The 25,135-nt window shown below is 33.1% G+C and overlaps 1 protein-coding gene across 2 annotated transcripts; it reads left to right on the forward strand.

Annotated features, from left to right (window-relative positions):
- The first annotated feature begins 13,406 nt into the window (after positions 1-13,406).
- LOC106707827 (repressed by EFG1 protein 1) lies at positions 13,407-24,210 on the forward strand. Of its 2 annotated transcripts, none has more exons than XM_014499265.2 (2): positions 13,407-13,579; positions 23,061-24,210. In XM_014499265.2, the coding sequence occupies exons 1-2, from the start codon at positions 13,541-13,543 to the stop codon at positions 24,126-24,128; spliced, it is 1,107 nt and encodes a 368-aa protein (XP_014354751.2). In that variant the 5' UTR covers positions 13,407-13,540; the 3' UTR covers positions 24,129-24,210. The 2 variants fall into 2 exon arrangements, with proteins under 2 accessions (XP_014354751.2, XP_014354752.2); XM_014499266.2 differs by lacking the exon at positions 13,407-13,579 and adding an exon at positions 18,925-19,170 and having other exon boundaries at positions 23,061-24,198.
- The last annotated feature ends 925 nt before the right edge of the window (positions 24,211-25,135 follow it).

Here is a 25,135-nt window from a genome sequence, read left to right on the forward strand (position 1 = left end):
CAACACCAACGCCACCGCCCTCTCCGCCGACATATTATGATAGCACGTACTTAGGTTTCGCAAACTGACATTACGCTGTGCAAAATTACTTTCGCGCGTAATAAACATACGCGTCCACTCGTTCGCACACTATCTTCGGCTTTCCGCGCGTCCACCATAATTTCTACGCAATTTAAAACATCCTCGTCGCCAGTTGTAATGTATCGGTATTAATTAAACGGCGGTTGGTTTGGGACTGATTTATTTTCAAACATACAGACGGTAGGTTATACTAACCTACCTACATTTAACACAATATATTACATTTCTAAAACTTTAATAGCTTAGTTATGAAACATTATTGCAAATAACAGCGTTTGCTTCGTTTCGTCTTAAAACTTCAATTGAAGTTAATGTCCATTAATACCATTTCACCAAATAGGCACAAAATACCATACCTTATAGCCCGTCCAATGGAATATAAAGTCAGTGAAAGGTAAGAATAAAACTTTGCCTTTTCATTTGTTTTAATCCTTATGAAAGTTAATTAATTATTGCAGTCTCTGCTGACGTAGCATTTGTATAATGTTGCTATCCCAGTTATTCTATTTGCAAATAACAGGGCTAACAATACTGTTCTGATATTCGATATCGAAGAAATTAAAAAAGGATCATGTTTTTTATAAGAGCAATACCAGAGGAATTGCAGATGCGTTGCTTTTGCTTCTTTGGTACTTTACCGTACACGTGTTACTTGCGGATTCTCAACGCCCACGTGAGTAGATAATGAAACTGCTGCGTAGGACTGGATTACTTTTAACTCAAATCAAAACAGTACGCTTTGAAAAATAATGCTGAGAACTGTTGACATCCACGTGTCCAATTTATTGCAATTGTGCTTCTATTCTCATTTCTTTTTGTTTCTGGATATAGGATAAAGATATTGTGTTGTAATACTTGAGGTATGTGTGTAAAGTTGTTTATGTAATTTTCAGTTTCTCTTATAATTAAATTAATAGATTGATTATTCAAAAATTACTCTAGTAATTTTTATATTTAGACTTAATACCTATGTTGGTATTACCAATGTTTGTACTACACATATCTATGTTGGTACATAAATAGACTAATTTAAGTTGTTCAGGTTTTTTTAGGTCAACGGAGTTAAATTTGGTATTAAAAATGAAGAAAAATTATATTATTATATCTGATAAATTAATAAATAAAAAAGAATTCAATTGTTAAAATAAACAGACAACAATAAACTTTATTTGATAACACTTGAGTTAGAAAATAGACATAATAACATTTTCAATGAAATTGTTAACTTTAAGTCGTCCTTGACTACAACGTTCTCAATATTCTGTCTAATTTTGGAACAAACTTCAGCTACTTGTTTCAACTTATTTCATTATTTAATTAACACTCAAAGTATTGACGTTATGAAGGATACAACGGAATACAATTGTTAACAGTAAAATGTGTAAAATCACAATTTAGTAATCGTGTTACGACCTCTTTATATTTGTAAGAAAAATTTTTGTTGTCATTAACTGCTCAGTGTTTTAATACTCGTAGAGGACACAGTAAATAACCTTCTGTTTACATTTTTTACAAAAAAAAAAATGTCTTTTTATATAAAACAGAAAATGAAGTGCGACAAGAAATTAATTGAGTTCGAAACACCCAAAAACCACAAAGACCATAGAGGATTAATTTTGTTAACAAAGGGTAAAATGGATGTTATTTGGAAGTGGTTTAAACCTCAAATTACTTATTGAACTAGCCTTAAAGTGTCTTACTTAAATTTATTATGATAAATAAAATTATTCAATGGTTACATAGATAAATTGTTACTAGTTTTTTTTTAGGTTAATGAACAAATGATTTTTCACGTATGGTGTCATTAGACCATCGGCAAAGTTTCTGCGTAAGAGTAAAAAATTAAATTTTCATGAATCGGACAATAAAAGCGACTGAAAAATGGATGATAGTTGTCTGAAAGAAAGCTCGTGTTCATTTGTTTTTGCTATGCAAAACAGTTGTAATAATCACGTTGTTGTTGAGTGCAGAATTAGACGTTATGCGAAAGAGGTGGATTTTGGCCACCACGACCTTTGCCTTTTAGTTAATTAAAAATATAGAGGAAAAAAGAGAAAAATCAAGAAGTAACCAACAAATAATTATTTCATTGAACTCTATTCACGACTACAGTGAATAGAGTTCAATGAAATAATTATTGTAAACCAGATATATATAGTTTTAATATAAGTATGTAAACAACATAATAAACGCATTTTAGCTGCCGTGCTGATGTTTTCAATTTATACACACGTTAAGTTGTGTACTTTTACATAAAGGACGTATTACAAGTCATTCAGTAGAGACTATTTAAATCAACCATGTTCAAATACCATTCATCATGGTTGGATAACAAAAGTGCTTTAGGTACGTTATTAACTAGAACCGTGAATGCACAGTGTACTCAGCTTTTAGTTGCATAAAGTGGGAAACAATACTAGTCGTTAGACATCGTAATAGTCGGAAATTACACTAGCACTGATTTATTACAGGGCGCCGCCCGTCGTAGTCCGAACAATACATTCGACCTCGATATATACCAACTAATCTTTTTACTAGAAATCGAGGCTAAAACGTGGATCTCATATCGAAGAAGCATTTAAAATGAATTGAAATTTATATTGTTGTTCTGTAAATCAAACTTCATATGTTTTCATTTAAAAATTACTTTTTTTATTTAAAATGTAATAATGTACTTTTAAATTATTCATATGTAGAGTAAAATGTTTTTCGACTTAAATAATAATGCAATAGTATTTAGTTCTGAAAATATATTTAATTTTGCGCTGTCATGAATTTATTGTATTACGAACAATTAAACTTTGTTTTTTGTTAATAATTTTAATCAAAAACATTTTTAAATATTCCCAGTAAACGTTCAAAGGGCTTTCTTACAATCTCTATAGTTGGGACTGTGCACCTATACCTATAAAAATGTATTCGAGTATTACTTTTTAACAACAATAAAAGGCTTTCAAAGTAATGAAGCCTTTACGGATGTAAAAGGATTGAGACCACTCATTGAATCGTTTTAAAAGTTACGAATACTTGCGATATCACGCTGATCAAGATTTAATCTATTAGCAACTATATTTTGCATGCATTCAATTAAATTCATTTTAATATTGATATAAGTTACTTTTCGTGTTAACGTGAAATAAATTTTAATGCTAACTTTAAACTAATTTATAAACGTAATAATTAAGAAGAATTGCCTTCCGAAGGTCTAATTTTAGTCCACGTTCGCTTCTCACTCTTTTCTTATAAGGAAACGATAGTAAGGGAGGATTTGTTAGAGGAGAGGACGCAAAAGAAGGGGTAACATCCTTTTTCTGAGCGTCTACTCCTCCGTCGGCTTAAATTAGGCTACGCATTTACAATTTTAGGTGTGTAAAGCCAGCGGTCGTTTCGCTATTTTGGCGAATGACGATGACCGCGTGCTCGTTTGCCACTTTTTAATATAAAAAACAAAACCGAACTCTCTAGTTATAATAGACCTGATTACTTCTCAGGTCTATTCTAACTTGAGAGTCTGCATCCAGTTAAGTTAGTTAGTAGTTTAGATGAAAAGAGCCAAGGAGGTTGTTACAATGCCTTAATGGCAGGAAATTGCTTGGCCTGATTAATTTAGGAGCGTCAATATAGGTTAAAGATAAACTGAGGTGTGCCGACAGCACACAGGCTTTACGATGCCATAGATGTTTGAAACAGTTTGCAAAGTGCTTCGATAACTGCTCAGAGTTAAATCATTTGATGTATGAATAAGGTTTTAAAAGGTAGCATATTGATTTATAAAGATTTTATTGGTAATGAAATCTTTAAGAATTGTATCATTTTCATTGTATCGCCAGAAAATTGCAGGTGAGTTTTTGAGACCAACATTTTCGTTAAAAAAATATCGTTATCTCTGTTTTGTCAAAGATGATGTGAGAGATTTTGATATGTTTTATACAGAGATTTTGGTCTCAGAAACCAACGGTAAGGCGGTATATAAGACATGATTATGACATGACATTTTGTTTAGTTTTTACATCTTAATATAATTTTTTTTAGCTTTTATATTAGATTTTAATCTACAAGGTGTTAGGAAATATAAAAACAATCGTTAACATTTTTCATGCAGAACTAAAATTATAATTTCTAAAAATAAATATTTTAAATCATGACTCTTTATCTTTTTAATAACAATAATGTTAAATTCCAATATCTTTGTATGTTTTCAACTAACTGTTTAAGTAAAAAAGTGACAGTGGCAATCAAATTTATCCGACCTAATCCGAGACGCAAACGTCGGCCTATGTCACCCTATAAGCCGACGGAAACTGATTTCTACCGAAATCCATTTCATTCGAAAGTCGAAGAGAATTTCGTCCAGCAAATTTTGTTTTCTCTTTTTTTTTACGCGGACTTATTTAGAATAACAAATTGTGTTTTTTATTAGCTTTATTTATACTCTTGCACACCATTTAAATAATTGCGTATATTAAAACTAATTTGGGTATATTTTTAAAAGCATCACCATCTCTCAGACTTCATACTACTCACTCTCTATAAAGTGTTTGCACAATATTGGTTTTTGTCTTTAAAATCGAGCTATCATTCGTCATGTTATTTTACGAACATGATTTTTTTTTAATCTAATCAGGAATACCTTTTTATTTCAAAAGTATGTTCTTGAAAATTATGTCGAATTTCGCTTAAAATTTCTAATGAAATATTTTACTTTTAATCCAAGTTATTATTATTTAATCTGAAGTTCAAAGTGAGCTTCAAATAATTAGAGGAATATTACTTCAGAAGATTTAAGATTGGAAATTAGCAGGTCAAAGAGGAAATCTGTCATAAAATCAATAGATTCAAAATTAAAGAAACAAATTTACATTCGCAATGGAGATTTCTTTGTTGAAATTTCCTGTTCCCTTTTACTGCGGAGTACGAAATTTGCTTATCTTGCAATTACTTAAATGTCTTTATTGTATTATATATAATGATAATAAATTAACAATTTAAGATTTTCAAAATAAAAACTGTATTATATACATTAAAGGTTGTTTTTAAAATTCTTACATGGGTAATCCTATGTGGCTTTATGTAGTGGTGCTAAAAATATTTCGTTATTACATTGTTTTTATTAAACCAATAAATATAATTTTAAAACTTTTGCGAACGCCAAATTATACAGTTATAGAAATAAAAACTAGCTATAAATCTGTCCGTGTTTTTGTACAATAGTAGAAGTTTAACGATTTAAAGTGAGGGTATCAAAAGTCGGTTCCAGAAAATAAAGATGTGGTCATTTTTGCCTCGGTCTCGGACCTATCGCATTACCAGCTATAAACTAACATCACAATTTAAACGCAATTCTCTTTACTGATGGAAGACCGCACAAAGCTATTTCATCGTCTTATTAAACTGAAATTGTTTAGCCTGATTTATTTAGCATCGTCTGTAGTTAGAGGCAAAGCTCATGATAAAGCTCGACAATGAAGCTTTCAGACAAAAGCATTGAAGATTAAGATAATAGAGGCCAAGGGCAAATTATGCGCCCGGAACAATGTCCTGTTAGACAAGATGTAAAATATTCAGTCCGGTATATTTTCGCTATACGATATATTTGTGGTTTCAAACAAAATTAGTTCATTATTATAAACCAGCTTTTACCCGCGACTCCGTCCGCGCGGAATAAAAAATAGAAAACGGGGTAAAAAATTATCCTAAGTCCTTTTCCTGATTCTAAGCTACCTGCTCACCAATTTTCAGTCAAATCGATTCAGCCGTTCTTGAGTTATAAATAGTGTAACTAACACGACTTTCTTTTATATATATAGATTAAAGTTATGCATCAAATTTTAAACATTCAAAATCGAGCTCTACATTTCAATGACTTGTTTTATAACAAATACAATTCAATTTCCCTCATTTTATTTCCCAGCTTTGTTTAAGTTTTGTTTAATATATACATATTCTTCAATAAATTTTATTTAAAGCCTCTGCAGTGGTGAAATGTGTTTTATTAACTTCTGTAGATTTAACGATGCGAATACTTGTTGAAGTAGAATATGCCTCACTTGATGTTAAAAGCTTGCCTCGACTGAAGTTAAACAGCTAACTTTTCTTCTTCTATCATATAAATTGACTTGGTTTAGAGATTTTCTCCCAAGGCCTCAAAATGCTAAAATATATTTCACTCGATTTTTTTCTATGGAAGAAAATGTCGTATCAAAAATAATAGTGCACATCGTCTGACGTAAGAGCAGTGTCACGAACATTACATAACTACACTATTTCGTCTTTTAGAGTCATAATATAAAAATCGACAACAATATAGTGCAACAAACTTCTCCGGCCAGGTATGAGAGACATTGTTATCGTGGTTAGTTCTAACAAAAAAAAATAAAAAATTGAGAGGTGTCAAGGGATACCCGGATGGAACGAAGATCCTTTCGATTAATTAGTGAAGGAACCAATGTTTATTCTATGAATAAAAATCTTAAGTCTTCACAAGAAGTACATTTTATTTCAATGAATTTTCGTTATATATTGTCACATCGTTGCCTTGGTGAAGTAGCGCTCATTCGTCGTTAACATACTTACTATAGCAAAAGTGTCGTGACAACTTTTCGTAAGAATTTTTTCCGTGTAGCCCCCTTTCACAACTCGCGATAAGGAACTTCGTTCCAATATATAAACCTGATTAAGCATAGAAAAATTAACATATAAAACAATACATGTACATGAGAAGGAGACACTTTTTTGATTATATAATAACAAAGAGGCTTTAGTGAGTTAATGCTATTTAGATTAAGTTATGCTCACCGGGTCAAGTAAATTTGTCTTCCTATATACACGAATGAATCCAATACTCAGTTCACAAGCAATTCTATTAGGTTAAGGAACACTAGCGGAGACGATCTTTCTTTATTTAGGAAGGAAAATATTTTCCATTCAAAGGCTTATTCGATTTCAACTATGATTGCTTTTAAGTGTATTTGAAATAGAATTCTTTTATTCCGCCTAGAGTTGGTAAAGTAATTGAAGAATAGCAACGGTTGTTGCAATTCTGTTTTGAGAAAATTTATCTTTTATTTTCTGCGTATGTAGAGTGAGGTTTGCGGTATTCCTTCACTAAGGCGATAATCGTTTAAATGTCTTGGATAAAAAATAAAGGTAGGTAAATGTGAAAATAGAGTATTCCACACTATATTAGATACAATATTGAATACAATAAATTGTATACAATAGTCAGTGACACAAGAGTATACCACACTTTTTTTTTATTTGATCAAAATGTTGGTAGCACTGTCATTCATTATTTGCAAGAAGGACATAGAGTTCTCGTGAGATAACATTAGATAAGTGAGAATTACTAAATAAAAGTTGTATGTCCAAAATATTTAATCTGACTATCTGTTTTGAGACATAATTGTAACACACCATTTAACCAATCTGACCTCTGTACATGGACCGGCTATAACCGTGACATTTTGGGCTTATTTGATTTTCGTCATTTTGGCGCTGACGGCTGCGGTCGGTAGCGGTGGTGAGGATTCAAATTAATAATAGAGATATAATTAAATGTCAGGATCTTCATTAGACCCGTTTAATTCGGAGCAAAGAAAAAGCTGTAAGTTCCAAGCAATGACCAATCCATTTATAGAGATCACTGACTAAGCTGACATGAGAAATGTTATTGTGTTCCTGGTACAGTGCGTGCGCCAGTCATATGTTACGGTTTCACTCACGCAACGGCATCTTGTCACGCAAAAACCGATACCAAATTACCTACTCTCATAGTAACTTATTTAAGCTAAAGTTATCATTGTTCAAGTTGGCGAGTTATAGCGAATTATTCGTAATACACGATTTATTTTTCTTTATGAAACCAGCATGCTCTATTAGTCAAGACGTTTAGGAAAACTACAAGAGAGTCTTGAAACTTTATTATTTATTTGTTTTATATGTTTAGTATTATGTACAAACATACGTATGGAAACTATAAACTTTTGTAATACGATGTTCTGAGGATGGTAGAGGTGACTATGCTATTATAAAACCTTTTAATGGCATTTTGACAATATATTAAATTATTTTGATTTATATTAATAATTTAATTCAAATTATTATAACTTTCTACTTCAATAAAGAGTAATAAAAAGAAGAAAACACTGTAATTTTTCATTTTTAGTGAGTAGTGAGTTTAACAACTCTGATAAAAAATAAGATTCATAACTCAAGTTTCAGTACGTAATCTTTCAATGTCGATTTATCGATTCTAAGCCGCATCGTGATGTTTCGTGACTCGAATGAACAATTAGTAAGTGACGATTCGAAAATTGCACCGCAATTTCCTATAATATATCGCAAACTGAGTCGAGTTACGTGATATTAGTCTGTGGTCAGTTTACATAGTAAGATCAAGTAGCTTTGATAGTTGATACTCTAGAATATAATATGTAAACGTAATCTAATTAAAATATAATTTGTCTTGGATGATAAATTAATATACAAACTGCTGATACACTCAAGTAAATTTGTCCGGTGTCGGCACTGACTAGTTTCGAGCCCATAGGGGGCACTAAGCGATGGGCCGCGTACGCGAAATTATACCAGTCCTACTCACCCTGACGAAGGACCCCTTATGGGCTCGAAACTAGTCGGTGCCGACACCGGACAAAAATACGTGAGTGTTAAGCCTTTTGTATATTAGTTTATGATAATGTCTCACGAATGTCTAGGACGATAATAGAATTGGCTTCAATATATAGTAATACCAGCTCGCGACTTAAAGAAAATTGAAAAGTACGTTGCGGACTTATCTTGTAAATATGTGAATCAAACATAACCCACGCAGACTGTACACATTTTCGGGATCATAGGTAGCCTGTATGTTCTTTCATACTATGTTTTATATATATGTTAAGTTTAATTCAGTTCCGTTGAGCTGTTCCGGAGATACCTTCTAACAAACATCCATCCATACATCCACCGAAGCATTCTTATATTTAACTTTTTTTATTTAACTGTATTTATTTATTACTATTCATTGTTCCTACGATTTTGTTCTGATTATAAAATACATTATAAGCCATTAAAATTTTTGTAAAGATATGAATACGTAAAACGTTTTACTTTCACCTTATTAATATCTTTCTGTGATCTTACTAATTTGTTTTATTCCATTCTTTCTCACAGTTCTTTTGTAAGATGAATCAATTACTCGATAAGGTTTCATCAAATCAACAATATCTTTGTGTTACAACGTAATAAAATATTTAATATACGAAAAAGAAATAAGAATAAATCAAAATTTCTTATATCTAAATATAAATATTTCGAATCACAAAGATATACATATGTGCTAGTATTTCAGAAGATATGTAATAAAGATGTATTTAATGTGGTTTGAGAAAATATTATTTATCATCATCATAGGCTATTTTCTTTTGTTACTTATATCTCGTTCTGGTTGTACTGATCCATTGGACTGCTAAAAAACTATTGTATTACTCCAAAAAATACAGTTAGACACTGTTTAGTTAAACACGTGTTTTAATCCTGTGGAAGACAACTTGATTATACAGGAGTATGTTTTATGGTTAAATATGCATCATCAAAACTACTTCCAGTATGAGTACTTTGTTATTTATTTATTAAAATTGCAATTTCGGAAACTTATGCCTAATCCATCTATATATATAAGAGAAAGTCGTGTTAGTTACACTATTTATAACTCAAGATCGGTCGAACTGATGTAGCTGAATATTGAAGGGGAGGTAGCTTAGAACCAGGAGACGGACGTAGGCACTTTTTATCATGTTTTTTTTTATTTCGCGCAGACGGAGTCGCGGGTAAAAGCTAGTTAGGCTATAATCATATTTCTGGTAATGTCTAAAATCAGCTTGCGATAAAACAGTTGACTTCTGTTTAAGTTTAATAGTTTAATTTAGTTTAGTTTAAAAGTTTAATTCCTCTGAGTGTCAAAGTCGATAGACCTTTTAATGGATATTTAATTGATTATTAAATTTTACTTTTGTTATATATTTATGTACGTAGAAAATTTCTTACACGGCTTCATAGTTTTAAGCTATACCTTGTCCAATCGATAACATAATTTATTTAAGCTAAAAGCTACAATTTTATGGCAAAGCTTTTAGTGTCTCCAACGTATGTTGACCTCATAAAGTGGATAAGCTATGATGCAATGTGTTCATATCTTGTATTTCTTACAACATAATAGCTCTTATATGTTTTAATGAATTCCAAAATGCTACAAACGGATTTTTAAAAACGTAGTCTTATTTTACGTTTGCAATTCGTTCTTTTGTTTTCTTGTATTTTTAATTAGGTCGTGCTTTGTAGAATACACCTTGTTTTTTTTTTCTTACTAGAGAACATAGTAACATTTCAATTGGTGTTTTAATAATATTTTTTACATTTAAGAAGCAAAAGAACGAAAAAGTCTTTGGCCTTTTTTAGCCTTTATTATTAGTCTTTAGTCATTTTAACCTAGTTGTCAGTATGGTAGCGTTTTTGATGGGTGTGTAAAGGCAACAATGTATGTAGATTTTTATTCAAAGTGCCATAGAGGTTAATCTGTTAATGAGGTTTATTAAGTTTTTTTTCATTGACAAAATATTTCTATTTTAAAACTATATAAAATTCAGGCTTTTATAAATGTAGTCACAAAATGTGGATATTTTTAGAAGATGGATCTTCCATTTAAATACGACAGTTCTTGACATGTACAAATGTTAACCAGATTGACACGTTAAAAAGGAAGGGAACAAAAGTTCTCCGAATAGAACTGCGCCCTTGAAGCTATAATTAATTTGCGCGAACTGATGGCGCTTGTCTGCCGAATCTCTGTTCCACTTCAATCTTCGAATTCGATACCATAAAATATAAATTCTTAAAAAAGGAAAATCAAATACAGAACAAATAATGAAATACGAATTTATTACACACATTGCTTAAATTATATTTAAATGTTAACTTAAAAGTAGTGACGAAAAACGCTGTTTAAAACTCTATCAAGACGACAAATAAATAAATTTTATGACAAAAGTTCAAATGTAATAAAAACTATATATACATAACTAGTTAGTGATATGTATTAATGATAAATATTAATAGATAGTGCTACAAAAATAAACTTTGACTGGTATATGTTTACATTCCTCACGATAAAACAAAAATATATGTTGTCAAAGATGTCCTAATAATGATAGCATATTCATTTAGTATTTTATGTAATACTTCTATACAAAACAATATTGAACAGTCTTCTTGCATTGAATCGAAATACAGATAGTTAAACTCTGATACAAGATATTACCGAAAAAAAAATCATCATCATCATCATCATCAGCCTTTGTCTACCCACTGCTGGGCATAGGCCTTTCTCAATGCCTTCCACAGTACGCGGTCCTCCGCCTTGGTCAGGAATAGTAGAGTCGCCGGGTACTGGGGGCCTTGGCATTCTGCGTCCTGTCATTGGGAAGTCATGACAGGAAAAAAAATGATTCGAAGCAATTACTTGAGGAGTATATTGCTAGCAGTGGCTGGTATAAACTGAAACCACAAGAGTTCATTGTCTTTGTGTTCAATGTCATCTCATTTTTGTATCAATGTCGTAGTTACAATGAAAACCTTTGTTTATACGTTGATTTATTGTACTAATCAATTATCATGATATTTCAATTTAAGAACGCAGTAGATCATTTTAAATGTACGCGATATTGAACTTTAAAAGTATACAGTTAGTTGGAATGTATTTATAGAGCCATTAAGGCGAATGTTGTGTTTTGGACTTCCACAGAATTCGTATGTAGCGAAACAAGCGTGCATATGTTGAACTGGGAATATGTTGGATTAATTTAAAAGCTTATTATTTACTTAACAGTTATTTAAATATAAAATTAACTATCGCAAGATTTTATTTATTGAAAAGAGAACAATTTTCTTATCACAGCATGGCTATAAATAAAAGTTGCCATTTTGTTAATCTCTTCTAAGACATAATTCTGTATAAATCATAATTTTGATCTGCTTTTTACAGCGATAGACGTCAGCGCTCAATTTAATACTAATCCTATTTACTTTGCTAAGTTTGTTATTGAAAAACTAGGAAGCCGTTGACTGCCAGTCATGTAGCTGACACCGCGTGGGAGTGACGTAGGATTAAGGGAAGAAACGCGTCATTTTGCCCGCAGAAAAACCTTTAAAAGGCGCAAATGACATCAAGTACAATCTTTTTATAAGAGAGTTACGATACTAATATGAAAACAATAAGTCTTCAAAATAATTCAAGTTTTTAGGATCTATGTAAATCAGGGATAGTAAACTAATAGCACGCGTGCCATTAATAGCTCACAATATTTAGGGCAAGGCAAACTTATGAATAACGATTAATTGGATTGTAACGTTATTTACCACCCAAAATTGCTTAATTACCTTTTAATACAGTAAATTCTTTTTTGTTATCGTTTGTGCAAACATCGACGGATTAAGTAGTCATCGTGAATCAGGTAGACAAGTCACAAAATTTTAGGTCCTTCTTCTATAAAAAAAATTAACGAAGTACTTGATTTTATTACTTTATTTATTTTATTACTCCATCAGTAAGTAATACAAAATAAATAATAGTCCCTGATAAATGGCACAAAAACATAAAAACAGATGTAATCTTACTAATATTATAAACTAGCTTTTACCCGCGACTCCGTCCGCGCGGAGTAAAAAATAAAAAACGGGGTAAAAATTATCCTATGTCCGTTTCCTGGTTCTAAGCTACCTGCCCACCAATTTTCAGTCAAATCGATTCAGCCGTTCTTGAGTTATAAATAATGTAACTAACACGACTTTCTTTTATATACGAGTATATAGATGAGAAAGTTTGGATATTTGGATGGATGTTTGTTACAAGGTATCTCCAGAATCTCTGCATAGATATCAATGAAATTTGGCTTAGATTTAGAAAATAGCACTACTTAACAAGTTTTTTTTTATTACTATATACTTAACAATTTTTTTTTATTCCGCTTGGGCGTAATCGTGAAAAAAAGCTAATTACTAATGAATTTTGTGGATAAATTAAAATGAATTCAAAACAATAGTCTTCCAAATTAGAAGAAAAACGACAGATAAAGTATGGCAAAACTGCTTTAATGCTATAGCTATTAAAGAAGATTGAATTCTGACTGTTTTATGTATTTTGTGGTATTTGTCATTTTATATATAAAATACAAATAATACAGGAAACATTTGTGTATTTAATTTTTTCCTGTTTCCTTGTTATTCGCTCCCCGCTACTCACTTACGCCACAAAATGAAGTGTCACTTATCTTGGATTAAAATGTCCGCCACTGCGAAGATACATCGAACGGAAAGTGTACTTGTAGCACGAAACAGTGAAGTGTGTGTGAAATAATATTGTGAATTTGTTTTAATACGAAATTAATAGCGTATTGACAATTTAAAAATGAAATGTCCTTGTGTTTTACCAGGCTGTAACTATATTGTAAGTTATTTTGTTCAAGTTTTCTTTATATATTTATAATTACAAATAAATTATTTATATTTGCGTGCAGAGGTTATCTCCTGTTTACATAATAAAGCGTATCTTGAATTAAATATAGGTAAATTAAGTTTTCATGGTCGTTAGATGGGACGGAAGAGATTAGGGATCACTTTCGTGTGGTGTCAATATGGCCGATCTACATTCGCTTAGGACCCGGCACTTACTTTTTATGTGATAAAATATTTATCGTATCTCCGACCTCATTAATGTCACGTGTGTAAACTACTCGTAAAATGCTTATTTTAAATAAAGTTTTAGGGAAAAATAATAACATAATATAGTCGTAATATTATGTATAAACAGTAGTGAGGACTTAATTCTTTTTCTCTTACTTCAAAATTGAAATTGTTTTGATTAACTGAAAGATTTCGAACAAAGTTTTTTTTTTTTTTTTTTTTTTTTTTTTTTTTTTTTTTTTTTTTTTTTTTTTTTTTTGACTGAGTAGTCACTGTTTGCCTTGAGGAGGCATTTACAGTTTCACCGGGCTTGAGGTGGCCGGGCGCAGATGGCGCTTAGCCTAAACCTCGTTTAAGAGTAACTAGGCTCGAGGGCTCCCTCAGGAGCCTCGGCTCGGGCTGTTACTTCGTTATTATTACCGGATTGGGAGGTCACCGAGCTCTTAGGTCGCTTCGGTGGACGCTCCATGGAGTGACTGGGCGCAAGGGCCCCCGAGAGGGGACCACGGCTTGGGCTGTCACTCATTACGCGTTTAGCATTCCGATTCAAGGGTGCCCGAGAGGGCCGAACCTCGGCTTGATCGGTTGCTATTATCTGATTGCTATTATTAATACAGCTAACATTACTACCACTTCAGAAAGCGTTAGCGCTGGGAGAAGAAGTGGCGGAAGAAACTCCAGCAACGCTTCTACTATTAATAGGTGAAAACCTGCCTGCTATGAGGCCGTATCGCGAGAATGATTGTCGCAGCCGACAGCGACTGCGACGTGTGATCTGTCTGTGATGTTTAGCCTTAGTCTGAGCTATAGTTATTGCATCGTCTTGAAAGTGAAGAGCGTGCCTAGGTCTACGATAATCCCGACGAAACTTACCGAGCGCGATTGGATTGTAGGTGGCGGCACCTACAACAAGCGGATTAGGATGACCGACGGCAGAGTCAAAATAACGACGCGACGCCAACTTCAGGTGTTGGGCAATGGTGGGCAAGTCCAAATCTATATGAAGATTGCTGTTGCGCATGTACCACGGGGCTCCCGTGGCTCTACGCAAGAATCTATTTTGAATAACCTGAAGTCGATGTATTTGTTTCGGGGCGATGTGCGCGAATACCGGACTAGTTCGAACAAAGTGAACCCGATTTTTTATATTCTCACTTTGCTACTAACAATAAACACGCATGTTGTTGTTTGAGTTGAGAGTAACAATACGTTTCCATTATCGAAAGTACCTATTTATCGTCATACAATCCAAAGAAATAACAGTGAGTTTGGGCAGAGAAATTTCACGACAAAATTTGTTACTTTGAAAACTAAACTGTCATATGTGATAAGTTGATAAACATGTAGTTCAGGTAAGAGTTTAGTGTGGATAGAACTTTCAATGGGCGATAATGAATCTACTGGTTTATATAAGAGATTGTAAGTTGTTGGATTTCTTGGACCGAATCCAGTAACCGTGGGTTTCTGAGATTAAAATCCCCGTTTAAACATAATGTTACGTCTGTTTTGTCAAAGATAAATGACAGGGATGGCGATATATTTTATACAGAGATTATTTTCAGAAACCAACGGTCACTTATGCAGGAAAATCATAACTTAGGTTTCCGATACCTATGTAAAACAAATTGACTTAGTTTTAAAAAGGCAATCTGACAAATGACAATACTATTTTTATGATGTGGTGTTTGGGAAGTGGAAGTGGAAGTTATAACATATTAAAGACAGTATATTGGGAGTACGAATAAGTTTTCTAGATTTTGTTTTTATGTTTTTTTTATTATTTTATAAGGTGGCAAATAAGCATGTGGCCACCTGAATTCGCCGAAATAGCAAAGCGACCGCTTCCCATGGACATTTGCAATTATAGATCCGTTGCTTACCTTGAATCAAGGGACGAGGGAATATTATAATACCCTTCCTATGCGTCCGCCCTCCGCCACACCAACTTCCCCTTCCTATAATTTCGTTATAAGAAAAGGGTGGGAAGGGAACGTGGATTAATGTGGTAAAAACTTTAGGCACGCACCCTTATCAGACGAAACGCGAAATTGCTTCCACTACACGCTTGTCTTCTGTGTGGATGTTTTAATACATTTTTAAGATTTGACCTAGTTTATCAGTTGAAAGCGTTCTCGACTTTTCATGTAACATTGGATGTTTTTTTAATATAATATGATCGTAATTTGTACGCTATAAAACAACACGGAGTTTTATAAAAATAAAAACATTTTCAGATTAAAGTTTCAATTGATTTAAAAATAAATGGACATTTAATTTTTATTCCTATGAGTTTCAGTGGGTTTATCAAAACATATACGTCGAATGTATAATCTGGCCGTATCTAAATCCCTTATCGAGTCATAATGATAAAGACACAGTGTAGACAATAAATAGAGAGAACTTAATATTACAGAATTTAATAGTTATTCAAATTCTTGTTTTATTATCACAATTTAAAATTTATGAATACTACTGTTAGAGACAAAAATCAACACTGTGCCGGTGTATCGGCGCAGCACTAGACATGTCAAATATCTAACAGACTGTTGAGGGTAGTCTCACAAAAGGTTTTATAAGGAAGCGTGCGCTGCTGCTCGAGGCAGTCTCTCTCCATCCGTCATTGCGGAACGTCTGACATTCTTGTTACATTTTTGTTTACTTACGTTCGGTTTGAATTTATACTATTGCGAGGATTATTTAGAAGTAGAGTTAAATTCACTATTTCGCTGTTAGTTTATTTCTTTTAAAATACTTTTGCATCAAATATCTAACATCAGAAGTGGGATGGGATCCGCGTGATTCTATCCACTTTGCTCACTCTGTGGTTGTGTTTGTATTTTCGTGAAAATAAAGGCTAAGAGAAAAATGTCAGAACGTTACCGTGATAATCGTTGTAGTCGCAACTCATTATCGAAAAAAAAAAAAAGAAAATCAAAGATTGCCTATGGGGCGTATGTTTAGCCTCAGGGCGTATATGTTGCCTCCGGGCGTATGTTTTGCCTATGGGGCGTATGATTATTAAAACTTTTATTTCAGACACATGATTGATAAAAGAAAATCAAAGATTGCCTCCGGGCGTATGTTTAGCCTCCGGGCGTATATGTTGCCTCCGGGCGTATGTTTAGCCTCCGGGCGTATATGTTGCCTCCGGGCGTATGTTTAGCCTCCGGGCGTATATGTTGCCTCCGGGCGTATGTTTAGCCTCCGGGCGTATATGTTGCCTCCGGGCGTATGTTTAGCCTCCGGGCGTGTATGTTGCCTCCGGGCGTATGTTTAGCCTCCGGGCGTATGTTTTGCCTACGGGGCGTATGTTTAATAACAATTATTATTAGTTTTATTTCAGATACATGGTTGATACAAAATGTGCTATAAGTTGTGCCTACGGGGCTATATGTTTGCCTACGGGGCTGTGTTTTGCCTACGGGGCTAAGTTGTGCCTACAGGGCTATATGTTTTGCCTACGGGGCTGATTTGCTTTTAGGTCCTTTTTCTTGGAGGTGTTCTGGCTCTTCATGGCGCTTGGGACAGCGTGTAAAACGATGCAGCAAGGATCAATACTCCTTCGAGGACGAAGGAAATGCAGGATGGCCGAACTGTTAGAGACAAAAATCAACACTGTGCCGGTGTATCGGCGCAGCACTAGACATGTCAAATATCTAACAGACTGTTGAGGGTAGTCTCACAAAAGGTTTTATAAGGAAGCGTGCGCTGCTGCTCGAGGCAGTCTCTCTCCATCCGTCATTGCGGAACGTCTGACATTCTTGTTACATTTTTGTTTACTTACGTTCGGTTTGAATTTATACTATTGCGAGGATTATTTAGAAGTAGAGTTAAATTCACTATTTCGCTGTTAGTTTATTTCTTTTAAAATACTTTTGCATCAAATATCTAACACTACTAAAACATATTTATTATTACGACTAATTGAAACGGAGTATAAATTTAAAATCGGTGAAGCGTCATCGCTCTTTGCCTACCCTGTAGCAACACTCCGCGGCATAAGCACGGTGATTACGCGTGGTGACAGTGGTTACGACGTAGGATGCTTTACTCGTCGTGTACGCTTATAAATAACTAGCTGTCGCCCGCGAATCCGTCCCCATAGGTAAAAAAAAAACTTAAAGAGTAGCTAATGTGTTCTTCCGTACTATATTCTACATCTGTGCAAAATTTCATCAAGATCCGTTTAGCCGTACCGATGATATTTACAAACAAACAGCCATCCATCTGTACATTCGCATTCATAATATTAGTAATATTAATAAGATATAAACCTGACTTTGAAGTAGAACGACAAAATCATTAAGGTTAAGAAGTTAATGGATTTTTAATTTGATTTAAACTGCAATTGAAACATATATCATAAGATGCCTAATTAATATTAGACTTGTTATTGTGTCTGTCATCATTTGGATGAATTTTTATTTTTAACTTTACAATTATCTATTAAATTAAACTAAATTGAATTTTTGTCATTTACATATTTAAAAAAAGAATCTTAATCATTAAAATAAAGTCTTCTGTGAGCCTAACACAATTATTTGTGGTTATTGCCATCGAATCGTCATCAAGAAGGTGCTATAATTTATGCAACGACCCCGGGTGTAAAGTACACTAAAAATCTCAAACTTACTTTGACATAATTGACGACACGAAGGCGATCATCACAATTATTCACGCTAGGCCCAATGTATATTTAAAATACTAATTGCATTTATTTTAAAGAGACATGTATCAGAATCGAAACATTACATTTTTCGTCATTTACTCGAACGGTTACGGTTTGTGATTTTCCCGCAACGGAGAGGCTAATTACCTCTTGTGAAAATAACTTAAATGGAACTCATTGCCTTTACACATTAAGTTGGTTTTTGCTTGGGGTGTAATCTTTTTTGTAAATTTTTGCAGTTTTTTTTGTTTTTCACTTTGTCATGTTGAACGGCCATTGCTTTTATATCATCATACCGCGTTAGACTGTTTTTGTTTCAAATATTCATATATTTGCAATAATAGCAATGTGCATTGTCGATCTTAGAGAAAAACGAGTGCAGTCTCTGTAGCCTAACGTGAATTGGTCTATGCAGCTGCGGAAATTCGTACTTCCATTGCAGTTTAGTTTTTGCTCACTCTAACTTATCAGATTAAAGAAGGAGGGCCAAATGTTGCGATAACACTACTAAATTTCATAATGGCAGTAGCATTCTCACAATCGGACGCAAGGATAACAATGCAAAAGTGGGACACATAAATTGGTCAGGAACACAGACGACGTGACGGATAAGGGACGTGTGTGACATTTGTTAATTTTTTTATTGCGTTTTTATTGGACCGGGCAAAGGGGCGTGAGAAGCAATGGTAAATATATATTTTTTGTTTTTAAAGAAAAATAAAAATCGGCTTAGCAATTGACTCGTTTTTTTAATAAACTAGTGTTTATTTGTAATTTGTTTCTGGAGTATCAAGAAAAAATTACTGTTAGTTTTGTTGGAATTAAAATTAGTGACGTTTCTTTCGTTTTCAACATACTTACGTAATTATTTTGAATAAAAAAAATTAAAATTTGCACACGCAAACGATATACTAAAAAGCTTCAATTTTTTATTAATTTCATAATCCAAATAAACAAGGGGGAACCTTTTGCCAGTGGTTTCAACTTACTACTTAGACTGATCTACAGTTATAAACTTAGCTGTTTTAGTTATAGTTAGTTACAAACCGAAACTTTTAAAGGGCAAATACAATTTTTCGTTTGATAAAAATTTTTACTTTTTTTATTATTTTTTAAACATTTGATTAAAGTTAATCTGGGATATGGTATATGTGCCTATAATTATAAAAGTGGAAATAATAATAAAAAAATGTACATACTAAAATTACGAATGAGTATTTTTGTGTGAAAAAACGAATTCCATTGTGACTATTTCCTTATATAATACCTTAAAAATAATAACTTGATTAGGTCAAATTCATAAAAATTCTGTTCGACACACACACAACAACGAATGTTGTTATGATGCTGATATTAATTCAGTTTGATTATTTTTTCTTATCACGATGACTTACAGTGTACAAGGGAGATCCGTATCTGTTGTAATTTAATTTCAGATATTAATTTTATCCATTTATTTCTAGAACTCGTTACTACACAATAACGTAAACTGTAATAAAATTGTAACTAGGATATTATTTATATTATAAAAGATATAAGTAATTTGTCTCTATCTATGTATATAAAAGAAAGTCGTGTTAGTTACACTATTTATAACTCAAGAACGGCTGAATCGATTTTACTGAAAATTGGTGGGCAGGTAGCTTAGAACCAGGAAACGGACATAGGATAATTTTTACCCCGCTTTCTATTTTTTATTCCGCGCGGACGGAGTTGCGGGTAAAAGCTAGTTAGAAATGTTTAAATGTGCTTGTAACTGCGATATTTGTAGCCGAAAAAGATGGCTCTATTTTTGAAATACTGTGACCATTGCAGACGACAGACTACGTAAAGAAAATATACTTTACGCAGTTACTTCGGTTAATACAAAGTTTTTGGATATCTATAACAACTCACGTTATGCAAAACTTGCTCGTTTGCGAATGTTTTAAAAAAATAAATTCATTTTCATTCAATTTATTATCACGTCGCGTGGTAGTGTCGAAATGTCGAAATTATTATTTTCATTTATTTTAAATTGCCTGAAAGTTGCTTGTCAGTTTGTTACCTTAGAAAATTGAGTAAAACAGAAACGAATACATAAGCAAACATAAAGTGGGAGCGTTAAGTCAGCTAACGCGTGGGTTGGAGGTATCTGCGTAGGAAGTGAACTAAAATACTCCAACAAAGTATGTAAATACCGAGCGAAAATTAGATTCAGTAACTTTTAATAATTTTCAGTTAACTTAATGCAACTTATGTTAAGCTTTGCAGACTTTACAGAATATTTGCGATCAGTAGCCTGTTAATGAAATAAAATAGAAGAGTTTCAATCGTAAAATACTAGACGTAGTTTAAGACTTGGTAGATTGACAGCGCAATTTAAATACTGCATGCGAGTGAGTCCGCGCATTATTAAAGGCTAATTAAATGATCAATCGATGTAAAGCAAGCGTCGTGCGGATGCTTATTTGAAAATGTAATACGTGGTAAGGTAAAATAGGAATATCGGCTAACTCATGCGGGCTCTAACGACTTATAAAAACGATACTCGCATGCGAGCACTATGGCATAAGTGAGCAGGAAATCTCTCGCACCACGTATACGCTAGCAACTAAAGAAACTGCGCCCTAAAAGCTTGACTTTATCCCTAATTAAATATGTTGTGACCGGTTAGTTTTCTAGTAACTGTTATGATATTTTGTTTAAAATTGACCTAACAAAAATATTGTAATTGTATTGTTATTTCCTCATAAATGTCCCTGTGGCAGTGATGTCGACAGACTAGGATATCACGGACTGTCATGTCAAAAAAGTGCAGGCCGCTTCTCGAGACATGCCGCACTCAACGATATCGTGCGCCGGTCTCTTGCCAACGTCAACGTGCCAAGTCTTCTTGAACCGACTGGTATTGCCAGAGACGATGGCAAGAGGCCGGACGGTATGAGTTTGATTCCATGGAAGATGGGTCGGGTGCTGGTATGGGATGCAACCTGTTCAGACACACTGGCCCCTTCCCATCTACATGGAACAATCAACAGAGCTGGTGCGGCTTGTGAAGCGGCTGAAAAAGCTAAAGCTTGCAAATACAGGGGTCTGGGCACCGAATACGAATTTGTCCCATTCGGTGTCGAGACCCTTGGTCCGTGGGGTCCTAGCGCTAGAAAGCTTTTTAAGGAAGTAGCAAAAAGGTTAGTCGACATCACAGGAGACCGAAGAGCTGGCAGCTACCTCGGACAAAGAATTAGTTTAGCTATTCAAAGGGGGAATGCTGCCAGTATCTTCGGAACCTTGCCTAAAGGGACTCCTTTTAATGATATATTTTAGCTTTTATATTATATTTAAGATAGTTGATTACATTTAATTAGTTGTATATAGAATACTAACAACAAATTAAGAAAATTTTTTAACCGAATATATGTTATTGTAAAATATAAAACATAACAAAAAGTAGCTATCACTTGTTGCATTAATTTCATATAGCACCCTTTTTCGTCAGTTTCTTTTTCTTCAAACAAAATTATGTTGAGCCCATTTAATAAACAAACTGAACAAATAAAAAATTGTATACAATGCCATAGCCTTGTATAGATAATAAACTATCAGTTATATTATCAGTGTCGGAAACATGACTTAATTTGACATTCACATTTACAATATGATTAGGATTAATGTAACAAGAAAATTACATTTTGTTTAAAAAAAATTAAACGTGACAAAAACGTGAGACATAACTGTATCTGTATAAAAAAAACCCACTTAGTTGAATTTTAGAACAGATTATTTATTAAATCTCACAGATAAATAATTACTCTTTCAGTCAAAAGTATCCTGTAATGATTGGCTCACAAAATTTTCAATACTAAAAATGTATCACCAAAAAAAACCACAATTATAATTACAATTTAATTTAAATCGAAAAAAGATAATTTAAATTGTTGTTCTCAGTACTCTTAGTATAAAGTAGTAACTAGCAAGCCGTCATCTAGATTCACCAAAATAGCGGACCGCTACCCATCTTCATAGACTTCCGATTTGTAGATTAATTGTATTACCGAGGTAGGGACACAAGAAGAATTGGTACCACTTCATGTCTATCTTCAGTGTGGTCGTGGTTTTTCAACGCTCGATGCATTCGTTGTTGCAGGCTTATTACTGTTGAAATTTGCTTTAATAAACTAACGGTGAAGTGATCGAAAGCGACTAACCTAAAGTTAATTGATAATGTCACAAGATTATGCATTAGTTCCGTAACTATTTGGAATTGATACCACTTTCATTAAAAGTAGCAAATATTCCATAGTCAAAATATATGGAGAAACCTGTAGCGTATCAGATTAGAATTATTCATAGAACAATCGTAAAAGCCTATCATTACGATGACTAACAATTGGAATGAGTCAATCGCAATCAAGATACGACATTGAAATGTTTACGCATACTTGTTTCTTTAGAAAATAGGCAAAAAAAAAAGTAATTTTATCTTCATGAAAAAATTCACGGCTAACCTATCTGTTATCCTTAACGGCATATTTAGGCCTAGCCTAAAATATATTAATACACTCCGACCTAATTGTTTCTTTTTTTTTTGTTACAGAGCAAGCTTTTTGGGTCCAAGAAAAGTGAATTTGAGAATGATGCTTTAGAAATACATAATGAATACAGACGAGAACATGGTGTACCTCCGCTAGTTATTAATAAAGAAATTAGTAAAGTAAGTCAAAAGTGGGCTGATGAGTTAGCCAAAAAAGATGCAATGGCATACAGTCTGAATAAAAACTACGGAGAAAATGTATACTGTGGATGGTCACCAGATCCAAATGTAAAAATTAAAGCTCGAGACTGTCTCGATAAATGGTATAGTGAAATAAATAAATTTTCATTTGGAAGAGAACCAGAAGTGCTCACTTGTGGTCACTTCACACAAATCATTTGGAAAGATACACGAGAGTTAGGAATAGGGACTGCTAAAAGTAAATCGGGCAAATTGTATGTTGTTGCTAATTATTTTCCACCAGGAAATTATAGTGGACAGTTTGTAAAAAATGTTTTGCCTCCTGGAGCGTTGCAATTTAGATCCAGCTTCAGCAGTGTCAAGTCTTACCATCAACAAACGAATACGACATCATCACCATCACCAAGCCAAAGAAGCAGCAAAAATTTCACCGAGATCGCAACTGAATTAGTAACGAAATTTAGATCAACGTCAATAATCGGTGAAAAATTTGAAGACGAATTCTTAAGAGCACACAATGAATACCGCAGAAAACATGCTGTCCCTCCTCTTGAACTTAACAAGAAGCTTAGCAAATATGCTGAAGAATGGGCTAAGAAACTTTTGAAACTTGGACGAGTGGAACACAGAGATCAGAATGAATATGGCGAAAACATATTTTATGCTTGGTCTTCGGATCCAAATTTCACTGTTTATGGACGAGATCCTGTAGACAAATGGTATAACGAAATAAACTTACATGCGTTTGGTAGGGAACCCAATGACTTGAAGTCGGGACACTTTTCACAAGTGATTTGGGAAGATAGCAAGGAACTTGGAGTAGGTGTGGCTAAATCAAAAGAAGGGCAAGTGTATGTTGTTGCTAATTACTACCCACCCGGTAACGTAATGGGTAGTTTTGCAAAAAAAGTTAAACCACCGATTAATTGATATTACATTTTTTTTTTCAAGTTGTACCAAAGACTTTGTAACCATTCCAAAAATTGTTTTCTAGCATTTAAATTATTACCTCGTGAGTATTTTATATTTCCTTTAAAATAATTATTACTTCTCCTTTTGTATATGAAATGAAATGTTTTATTAATTAATTACTTTTATATAATCTAGATTAATATAAAACTTTTGAAGTTATCTTAGTTTTTATTTAGTTTTCTTGTATTAGTCGATTTATAAAAGAAATGCCTTGTTTTAAAGGCCAACTAGAACGCTTGAAATCGGCCTTCAACTGATTCACAATGAGTGGACTTACCGCAGCAAAGATGTAGATAAGGCATGCACACCTCAAAGGGAATTTGACAATTGTGTAGTAAACGATTCATTTCTGAAAGATTGATATTCTTTAATTCTGTAATAAGATATTATTTTTAAACATTTATTTAATAATTTTAGTATGAGGCGCAATGAACTTTCTTATTCTTTAGATATTAAAAAAAAAAAAAAAATATGAATTGTTGTATTGATGCCAAAAATTGGTACCGCCATTGTTTCTGCTTATACTCTAATAATAACCCCTAATATATGCGACGGTGTAGGCTATGTGCTGTAAATGCCTCTTCAAGGTAAACAGTCACTACTCAAACACAAATAAAAATATATACTGCTATGAAACTTTACCGCTATGAATCGACATAATTTACTTTATGGTTGATATAATTTCATGGTATGACATTTAATTTATTTTTTAATACTAACTCAAGTTAGAATTTAGCATATAAAATGTATTGCTAATATTGAATTTTTTGTGAATATATTTATGTGACTTGAAGTTATTTAAAAAAATGGATTGGCGTATATTTTTATCTTATATACTAATGGTGGAGTTATTTTTATAATATTCAATGATAATATTTCTTTATAGAGTTGTTATTATAATTTTCTTGCCAGGCTTAGGATATCATTTATTATAATACTAGTACATATTAAAGTTAAAAGACGTA

Source organism: Papilio machaon, chromosome 3, assembly GCF_912999745.1.
Source record: "Papilio machaon chromosome 3, ilPapMach1.1, whole genome shotgun sequence".
In the NCBI taxonomy this organism is placed as follows: domain Eukaryota; kingdom Metazoa; phylum Arthropoda; class Insecta; order Lepidoptera; family Papilionidae; genus Papilio; species Papilio machaon.

Coding starts and splice junctions, on each gene's coding strand:
- LOC106707827 (XM_014499265.2), top strand. CDS start 13,541: ATGAAATGTCCTTGTGTTTTACCAGGCTGTAACTATATT. Junction 13,580..23,060: donor TACCAGGCTGTAACTATATT/GTAAGTTATTTT, acceptor TTTTTGTTACAG/AGCAAGCTTTTTGGGTCCAA.